Below are 10,366 nucleotides of genomic sequence, written 5' to 3'. Positions count from 1 at the left end.
GGCTGATGGTGAGTGTTTAACAGATGTTACAGTCTGTGTAATTTAGAAATAAGATGCATTTCTCACCTGGCTTGTTTGAGGCTGCAGGAGGTGAAGGGCTTCAGATCCAAGACTTAAAAGGGAAGGAACAGGAAAGCAGGGAGAGGTAGCTGCCAGCTGCCACCCCATCCTCACCACAGATGGTGAATACTGACAGGCCTGTGTCAGTGTTGTCAAAGTGAGCACCTTTAGGAAAAGATGACAAGCTTGCATATCTTCAGACATGAGGCACATTGTACAAGTTTCAGCAACAGACAAGGATGGTCTGAAGCCTTGAGGGCAAAAGGTTGGAAATTAGTAGCAGACTTCTCTATTAAGAGCACAAATGTAAGGAATACAAATGAATATAAATTCTTGTTAAGAAAACTCCACCCAGTGTACATGCTATAGGAAATAAAAGACAGGAGGACTTCTGTCCCAATTTTATTTTTTTTACAACATCCGCTTCAATGAAAGATTGAAACAGTCAAACTAAAACAGACATTATATGCTCATACCATTTACAATATTTACAGAATATACATTTCTCTTTTTTGCTCAGCAGGTAATTATAGCAACTTGGGACAAAAGTGCAAGTGAAAAGAATCATGGTGTAAAAAGTTAAACTTTCCTGTTGATCATGTTGCAATGCTTGAACTAACAGAAGTAGCCAGTGGGGTAAATTCTCTTTATAGTAACCAAGCACAGATGCCACTTCATAGTGACAGATCCTGCTCAGCCATATTTACACCAAGCCTAAACCAGAAGGAAGCTATTACTCTATTGAGAAAATTGATGAGTGAGTTCACAGGTGATCCCATCTTCATTTTAACATTGAAAAGGAGAACTGCAGTGTTGAATTTTCTATTGTGCACATAGATAGCAAATAATTTCAAATGCTCTGTTGTATTAAATACTAAAATATATTTTAACTTCCTTATTGTACATGCTATAAAATTACACTAAAAATTTCAAGTTTCTGAAGTAACAATTACCCTTTTACATATATATTCTCTATATAATTTTTAAATATTTAGATTTTTTTTTTAATACCCAGGATAACAATATACTAGCTCCAGTATGGCTGCGTTTTAGCATAACATCTACCAGAGTCCCATACATAACCAAAGCCTCATCTAAAAGCTAGTTTTGCAGACATTCTATTTTGGTTTCCCTCTCATTTTCTCTTTCCTTCTTTTTAAATCACCTTTCCAAAGGTAGCTGTGCTACCTTTTAACTTCAGGTTATGCCCTATCTGGAGTAAAGGCTGAACTTCAGCCCCCTCCAACCCAGCCAAGTCGCAGAGCCACTGATGGACAAGCAGCAGGTGACGTTTTTCACCTCTTGGAGTGTTCCTTCAATACAGTACTGCAATCTCCAGGTCACACATAATTTAATTCTGTCAATACCTGACATCAATAGGAATTACTTTAGACCTGGATTTTGTTGAATGTACAAAGGGGTGCCTTTCCAAACACAAGCTGTAAAAGCCCCAGCGCAAAACAGAGTGTATGGTGGTCTTGGCTACATGATGTTCAACAAAAAGCAGTTTGAATTTTACAGATACATCTTATCACCCACCCAAGTTATTTTCTCCATGATTGTATCCTCAAGTAGCACCAACCATTTAAATTTTAATCTTTAATATATATACATATCTTCTAATAATTTATATACACACACATAGATGTGGCATCGGTATGTGGAGAAACTTATTTACAGTTAGTTGGAAAAATGAAATTTATCAATTTACAGTTCACGAAAATAAAATTGGCATTTGTGCTTTCTGTTTGTACAGGAGTAATTTTTGTCATTTCAAAAGAAGTTCATATTTTTATTTGCATCAAGACACGTCACATGATGAAAAAAGTTGTAAAACAACTAGGATTGAGAATCATAGAGCATCAATTCTCCTCATATACCCCACTAAGTCTACAGAATAGCTGCTTTCTATAAAAATTCTCCATTCAAATCCCTCTGTGGTTACCCAGGCTTGCTTGAGGATCTTCTTAATAAATAATAACACACAGCAAAAGAACCATGCATCCTGTCTTGCACTGTGCACATTTATGAGATAAAAGTTTCTGCCTTCACTGAGTAACACACTGATACACACCACTTAAACCTCACTTTCTACTTGGGACCTCAAAGTGCTTTTAAAAAGAAGGAAATACCCCAATTCTACACAGCAGTTAAGAGGCACAAGGAATAAGGCTTGAATTACTGTCTTCAGACACTGACCTGGCCATGGAAACCAAGAACTTAAGCTTCAGATTCACCCTGATCTGTTTATTGGGCTGAAGAATTCTGTTTTCTCAGGTAATCTCTACTCCTGGAGGTACACACTTGTTTACAATCTGTAATGTTAACAAAAAAAAAAAGGGGGGGGGGCAGCTCCACAGCCCGAACTGCCCAACTGTATTTCAATGCCCAGCTGTATTTCCATAAATGTACTTTTCTCTTGAAAGCATGAAATGGTTTCATAAGAAAGCTGTTAAATTAAAAACAGAGCTAGGTTTACTCTTCAGAACAATTAAGTAAATATGGGTAGTCTGATACAGCAGGCTTGAAGTACTTCTTTGACCAGGCCAGTAAGTGTTTTCTGGCCAATAGTAATTTCAGCACCAGCCTATATAGAAGTTACTGCTTGCCCAATGTGTTTACACTTCAGTAACCATTGGAGACCAAAAAGGTATTTGCTAAGATACACAGTTTTAAATAACTCATTAAAAACATACAGTGAATTTCATTTTTTTTTCTTAAATACAAAGACTGTCAGGCTGGGTGATGAAGAAAGACTGCTGCCATCCACCTCAGGAACTAAAATACACAGCATGTGTACCATTACTTAGTAAGCATTTGAATTATTTTAGGAGTAAGAGGTCTTTAGTGTCCTAGTGGGAAGTCATAGCATTCACATTCATTTCAGGAAACATTCACCTTTTCCAGACCACAAACTACTCTTCCTTTAGCCATTATTTATGTGCACTTTTGCAATGTTTTTCCACAGGCTTCTTGTAAATGGAGTCTTCTTCTAGTCCTCTGTTTTGACAAACTACCCTCTTAGAGATGGCTGCAGGATCCCTTTTTCAACAAGGTGAGATTTCAGGGTTTTATACACACTTAATTGTTGTTCAGGCTGAAGTATCAACAGCTGTTTCAATAATTTGCTGGGATTTGGACCCCTGTCAATGAAAAAAATTAATTTTTTTTTGTGACAACAGCTCTAGAGTGTCTTTTAGATTTCTTCTTGCTGCCCAAACAATGCCTTCTCTTTTTTGAAGACACCAAGTTATGGATTTCTCCCAGTCTATCTCCTCAGGATGCACAGGCCAGCATTACTAGCAAAGCGTACTCTTAGCTCAATATAAACAGGAAATAAAAAGCATTTCTATTTGCTGTCAAATGGGGATATTAAGAAGGTTTATGACAAATAAGATTCTCTGATTCATCCTTTATCACTGTAATCAATGTTTTTTATTAGCAGATCTTCATTTAGTATCTGTTGCCTGCCAGATAAGTTATGTACTACTGAACTAAATGGGAAATTGGCCAACTCAGTAAAGAAAACTGCAAATTCAACCAAGCTTTTCTAAATATCAGCCTCATTTTTAGCTAGCCACTTACTTACAGGCTTAGTTCTTAGATGAACCAAATACAAGGCAAAGAATCTGTTGCTGATTAAGTATTCAATAATTATTTAGCCATATGCATTTACAAAACTAAGGGCATGTCTTGGTTTGGCTCCTTGACCTACCCCTGCCTCAGAAACTGTCTGTAGTAAGAGAATTGTGATTCCTATGATTTCTCTTGAAAGCTGGTGTGGTTCAGGGAAGATGAGCAGTATTTTTAGGAAGTTGGCTCCTTTCTTTAACCACAGCATTTTAATCTTAAACAGAAAATCCCAAGCCAAGCAACTGAGAAATACTGAAACTCACGGGAAGAACTGCAGTCTCACAACCTACTGGCTCTTCAGGAACCACACAGGGAAAGCAGATGCTGCACAACCCTTCTGCCTAAAACCCCATCCTACACCCTTCTGTAATCAGTAAATTCTAGTAAAACTTCTAATAGGCTGCTACACAAAACTTCCTGGTATTTCGGGTACACAGGCTACCTTCAGCAGCAGTCACAGAAACATTAAGGCATAGCTTGAACCTGACAAAAATCCTATTCAGGGACATTGTTTTCTTAATAGTCCTGTATTTGAAATGATTGCATAAATCCTATTTAACAACCTGCAATCTCTGCTATCCTAACATAACTCCCATGCATTCATTATGGTACAGCTCCTATACATGCTTCAGTAGTTAATATTGTAAAAAGCCCATACCTTATGAAACTGGTGATATAGACATGAACAAAAGTGGCCATCAAGTACTGACAATCAAAGCGATCCATTATCCCACCATGCCCAGGGATCGTGTCTGCAAAATCCTTTTGGGTGTGAAGGACAGGGAGGGGAAAGAAGAAAAGAAAAAAAAGATGGTCAGTGGTTCCCACAGAACATGCCAATGATGTATCACTTGGCAGCAGCACATCAGGGCTCCAAGTAAGCCACGGTTCCACTGCAGTGAGCCAAAAGGAAGCAAGAGGCTCCTTTGCTAAAGGAGTTCTTAACTGCAAAGCTGAGTCAACGGGTGAGAAGAAAAAGAAGAGAAGAGGCAACTTGTCCACAGTATTGCACAAGAGGACAGCAGTAGGTCAGGTGCAGGTCTGCCAGTACTGAGAACATTGGTGTGCCTATACACACTTCATTTTGAAGCAAACCTCTTAAGATACTGGCTGTCCTTCTTTGCCTCTGCAGAATCTAATTCTCATCTTTAATATCTTTTTTGCTTTATCCTCTACCACAGTTAAAAACCGTAATATGTGCATATTATATAAATATATCTAACAGAATCAAAAAGCACATTGTGAAAATGATGACTACTTTAAAAATATGTATTTCTGATGCAAACAAAGCTCCATACACTACCTTTGTGTTACCTATCTTGTCTATAGAACAGCTTTCTCAATCAAAATACCTTCAGACATCCTTTCTGTCAGCCACACTCACTTGTGTCCTCTGTGAGTGAAAACCCTGACCTTAGTCAGTCACGTGGGGTGACTGCCAGCAAGTTAAACTAGTCCTGCCCAGTGCTGGGCAGGCATGGAGTGTTTAACCTAACCGACACACTGCCTTCAGCAGCACCTCCACAATATCCCTGACTTCCCAACAGTCCTTTGGTCATCACTTTGGGGCCCAGAAGTTTTAAAAAGAATCTACTTTTTAATATTCTACTCTAAGAATAAGTGCTGCTTTTCAACAGCACTTTTTTCATCCCACATCCCTTCTTCACACAGTCTCTTGCTACCTGGCCATACAGGTACAAGAGTGCTGTGGCCAGCAAGCTGCTGGGCAAGCTGCTGGGACCAGCATGAGAAAGAGGGGTCAGTACAAGCACATGTACAGGAATTCAGCACAAACAGAGAGGTTTACACATTTCTGTGCAAAGCACATGCCAGCTTGGTGGACATACGGAATAACAACATGAACAACAACAAGCAACAGGATAAGAATGACAGCAGTCCTACCAAGACATAAAGAAGGTTGGGAGAAAATTTGGGGCTGCCCTCTTGCCACACTCCTGCTGCCATTTAATACCAGCCAGGGACAACACTGACACAAGCGACAGTGCTCACCTTGCAATAAACAGAGGGTAGCAGATCACATAATTTGCCAATACACACTGCTGTTACAAGGCAGCACTGTACTGGCAAAGCCAAACATCTCATGCATTGGTGAGCCTGACACACCTGGCTCTGCTGGTGACACAAATACCACTGGTAAAAACCAGTCAGCCACAATCTGAAGGGTAAACCACTGTCAGCACTTCTGAGACATCTACAGATTGCCTTTCATGTCAACTATATCATCTCACATTTTGCTTGTCTAAACCACTTCTGCAACATGACTTGGAAGAGTAATTATTGACCAAACTACACATTATTCTTAGATTTCCAGCACTGATGTCACATGCTGACTGTGCAAGTTTGAAGAATAACACACACACACATACATCTGATAAAACAAAGTCCTGCTTCTGATGCTAAAAACCAGCTCAAACATCATCACAACTTAGTAGAAACTCCAGCTACTACAATGAATGATTTAGAAAAACCCTAAACCCTGCCCTACCAATTTATCTAATCCAAAGAGTAAACCAAAACAAAACCACCTTACAGGATTCATTACACACCTTGATTTTGAAAGCTCTTTTAAATCCACTGGCAAAGAATCCTCCAAATGGCCCAATTAATGAGGCAAATGTTGACAGTGCAAAGCTGTGCATCTGAAATGGGTACATATTCACTGTTTCCTACAAGAAAAATAATTAACACGGTGTTTAAAAATGTTTAATGGTAGGCACTTTAAGCTTACATATTTTAAAGGGTCAGAGATTACATTTCATGGAACTACTGCTGGTAGTTCTTTTTCACTCAGTGTGGAAGTAGTGGCACTAACATACAGGATGCTATGTGATGAAGACAGTAAAACTCCAATCCTAACAGCAGTTACACGCTGGCTGAAAAGAGAATGAAGTTCTACAGGCTTTCTTCAGCTTGCCACTAATTCGGGCCATAACAAGCCTTTGTCCACTTCCCACAAAAATATTTCAAAGGTTTTTCTTCAAAAAACAGGTCTGCAAAATGCATAAGTGGCATCCATTTCCAGCACAAGGAGAATACAGGCCATGAGAACACAGGCATGTTCCCTCGGGTGACTCCAACCATGCATTTCCATCCTGCTTGGGTGACCACGTCCCCCATACGAGTTATGGAGAGGCTCATGGCATTGATCCAGCTCTTACTCTTCCAGCCTTACCAGCATTCAGATACCCTTCTAAAATGGTTTGGAAACCCATTTAAGCTGGGAAGCATGATTTCAATTTTAACCAAAGCCTGGGTTCTTTCCTTACCCATCCCAACACAGCCTGAAGCAATGGTGGCACAGAGTACTTCTTCATTTGAAAGAGCTCAGAAGGTTCACATTCTGTCACAAATCTGTTGGTTTCGCTGTTGTATTCCACAGGGCAGACAAAGTACTGATGTTGAGCCAAAAAATAGGAAAACTGAAAAGCAAAACAAGAACTCCTGAATTAGACATTTGTTGTTTCACTCAAAAATCATGGCTTAATGAATGGCTTTATCACCACAAACTCAGAGTAATAAAAATCTTTCTAATAAGAGACACAGAATGGAGAAAAATTGACTTGTTTAAACTAGAGGATGCCTCAACAAGGCAGATGTTCAATGAGCTTAGTGATGATCTCCCAAATTGTTTTCCTTTTCCTATCTCTCAGAATTGTATCTACTGGATGTTTCTGCATTATAAAACCCAAAAATGTCATCCACTCAATTTTTTGCAGTTCACTTGTCCATTAAAACTTGAATATCTCTTCTACTAAGTTTGGCTCTTAGGAGTTCTGCTGACCTTGGTGACAAATTACTTGTCACAACAGCTACTTATGCTGGTATTATCACCTGTGCATATCATTAGAATAAATTGCTTTCCAGGAGAAATGTCATTATAAACCATGTAACATGAAAGTACTACTTCACAAAGCATAAATAATGCTATTGATAAACTTCAGTTTCAAAATAGGGATGCAACTAACAGATAAAATTATTCCAGATACTGTAACAGCAATGGCAAAAAATGGGCAATATTATCTATTCAGGAGAGGTTAAACCTTGCCTATCCTTTCCAGCTAGTTATGAATTGGCAGAATTCTCTAGCCAAAAACCACCCTAACTCTTAGGCTTTCAGCAGTTTGAGATAACCAAATTTATCAGTAATTTTATTTCAAGTAAAAATACGAAGACTGAATCTATACAAGGAAATTCCCATCCCAGGAAGTGTTCAAGACCAGGTTAGATGGGCTCTGAGCAACCTGGGGTAGTGGGAGGTGTTCCTGTCCATGGCAGGGGGATTGTAATGAGATGATCTTTAAGGTCCCTTCCAAACACAACCATTCTATGGTTCTATGAGTGTACTGTGGTTACTTACAATAAATCCAAATACAACAGTGGAAAAGAAGCCTCCAATGAACCCTTCCCAGGTCTTCTTTGGAGACAGCTGGGCACAAAAGAGATAGTGTTAGTCCATCAGTTACATCACTGCACCTCTTTTATTCTATTTCTTGATCTTGTTTGTGCAAATTAAGCTCCTACTTGGTTTTTTAAAGGTTTGTGTGAAATACTGAATGTCAGCAGCTGCAGCTACTGAACATGATAAATAGAAGGACCTGTCCCAGGCAAGGTAGCAAAAAGCCACATTTTTGTCGGTGCCACTGGGCAGTTTGAGGGAAAGGAGAGCTCCCATCCCATCTGCTTCTGCTGATTGGAGCCTACTGCTGGCCTCTGGCTGGATCTGACCCAGATTAAGCAGCTGAACTCCTTTCAAGCAGAAGACTGGGAAATCTGCATGAGCACACTGCAGCTCTGTTGCAGAGCTCTGCAAGCAAGTGCTCATTTAGATAGTGCCAGAAACCTGGGTGTGACACAACCACTGCTGGGAATGCTCCTCAGGAGACACCAGCTTCCTGCAGACAGGCTGGATAACCAATACATAACTAGATAGCTAGAGAGACCAGTGTGCCAAGCTGTTTTCTTCACCAAATTCTATCACATTTTCAATTTAAGGGCAGTTTAATATCAGAACCAACTAAATCTCCAAAAGTTAACATGGCAACATCATGAAATAATTCATAGCTTTGTGTGGGGTCTTGCATATTTTACCAGAATAGGAAGATAAAAGCTTGAGACCTTCTCAGTCAACAAGACTGAATGAGGAGCAGGTATACATGACCCAGTGGCTTATTTCAAATTAAAGTTTCTGTGCAGTAAACATGCAGCTAAACCTGCACCTGAAATCCCAAAAGAATGCAATTATAAATGATGATGCAATAGGCTCAAACTGTATTATCCTGTAATGCCAGTATCACATTCACATTAATCCCAGTTTCCCATATACAAGTTTTCAGGAACAGGATAGTCAGCTTGAGCTTTTTTAGCAAAGATGTGAATCATGCAGTACAGGGTAAAGTATTTTTTTCCATTAACATGTTTTTGAACAAGTAACAAAATTGCTATAAATTATAAAAGCTTGTTACTGAAGGAAGTGCCTAAGCACCTACCTTAATTAATGGAGTTCTGCCAAAGAAGAATCCAAAAATATAAGCAGTAATGTCATTGCAGATAACACTTGAAATTGGAACCAGAAACCTAGAGAAAGACATTAAAAGTTTCACAGAGAAAAACTGCCTGAACCTAAACACAGGACAAAAATTGAAAGAGCAGAATTTCTTTCTGGGAAATTTTTCTGCAGTATTTGGAAGGAATTATGTTTCATAATGTGTTCACCTCATTCCCCCATGAGCACCACATTTAGCTACACTGGTTTTAGTCTTCAGCCAAACAAGATCATTACAGATTCATGTTAGTTCAAGTTAAGGTGTTATTTTGGTGCATGAGCTTAAAATATGAACAGGCTGGCTTTTTCCTATAAGGCTTAAAGACTGGTACCACAGGTAAGAAGAAATTAACAGATATAAACATGTTAATGTTTTTGGTAGTATCAAAACAAGCAAATTACTTGAAAAGTTTAAATGACAGCTAAATCTAAAAAAGGAGTTTTCCTTTTATTTTTTTCCCCCTCTTGTCAGTTTGGAGCAGCTTTTTAAGTGTTCTTTGCATGCAGACCCCATCTGAAGTTGTTATTCAAGCAGCCTATTAAGCTCTCTTTTTTTTTTTTCTCCTTTTCAAAGTACAGATGTATTAATAAGCTAAAAGTCAGATTTTTTGATCATCTGCCAAATTGTCTAGCAAGAGTGGCAATAAGAAATAGTAGGCTAGCAAAGCAACTAGGTTCAGTTTTTGACACATGATATAATCACTACAAAAAGAATTTGTATACAGAAACTTTGTCAAAGGCTTTGGGCTTTCTTTCTAAGTATCCTTGTCCGCAATCATCTCCCCAGATGTACATATATCAGGAAGAGGAGAACATACAGCACTATGTCCTTGGAAGAACACAAACCATCTTCCATGTGCTTCTTCCTTCTTTCCTGACTTGAAATTTACCCTGTCCCTGAAGAAGTGTGGGGTAGGAAAACACACCCACTCTCTGAGGAGAGGCTTTAAGTAATCAAGTTTAACTGCACTGCCAAAATTTAATGTATCACTGGAAATGGGGCACAGAGATTGCCCAACAATAATCAAGATTAAAACTCTTAAAATATTTTAAGCACTCTGAATTTATTTGAACAGGGAAGGTTGCAGGGAATGTGGCCAGATTGGGGAT

At 38.9% G+C, this 10,366-nt stretch overlaps 1 protein-coding gene across 2 annotated transcripts in view; it reads right to left on the bottom strand.

Moving 5' to 3' along the window:
• Positions 1 to 449: 449 nt before the first annotated feature.
• The window catches only part of CDS1 (CDP-diacylglycerol synthase 1), a 29,653-nt gene continuing 19,736 nt past the window's right edge, over positions 450 to 10,366 (bottom strand). For both annotated transcript variants that reach the window (XM_069012805.1, XM_069012806.1), the window contains exons 8-13: positions 9,201 to 9,288; positions 8,072 to 8,140; positions 6,981 to 7,133; positions 6,261 to 6,380; positions 4,352 to 4,455; positions 450 to 3,203 (exon numbers count right to left, since the gene is read on the bottom strand). In XM_069012805.1, coding sequence (XP_068868906.1) covers positions 3,074 to 3,203; positions 4,352 to 4,455; positions 6,261 to 6,380; positions 6,981 to 7,133; positions 8,072 to 8,140; positions 9,201 to 9,288 — 664 coding nt within the window. In that variant the 3' untranslated portion in view covers positions 450 to 3,073. The remainder of the gene's footprint in view (positions 3,204 to 4,351; positions 4,456 to 6,260; positions 6,381 to 6,980; positions 7,134 to 8,071; positions 8,141 to 9,200; positions 9,289 to 10,366) is intronic.

This window comes from Aphelocoma coerulescens, chromosome 4 (genome assembly GCF_041296385.1).
Source record: "Aphelocoma coerulescens isolate FSJ_1873_10779 chromosome 4, UR_Acoe_1.0, whole genome shotgun sequence".
In the NCBI taxonomy this organism is placed as follows: domain Eukaryota; kingdom Metazoa; phylum Chordata; class Aves; order Passeriformes; family Corvidae; genus Aphelocoma; species Aphelocoma coerulescens.
This window is presented reverse-complemented; position numbering and strand designations above follow the sequence as displayed.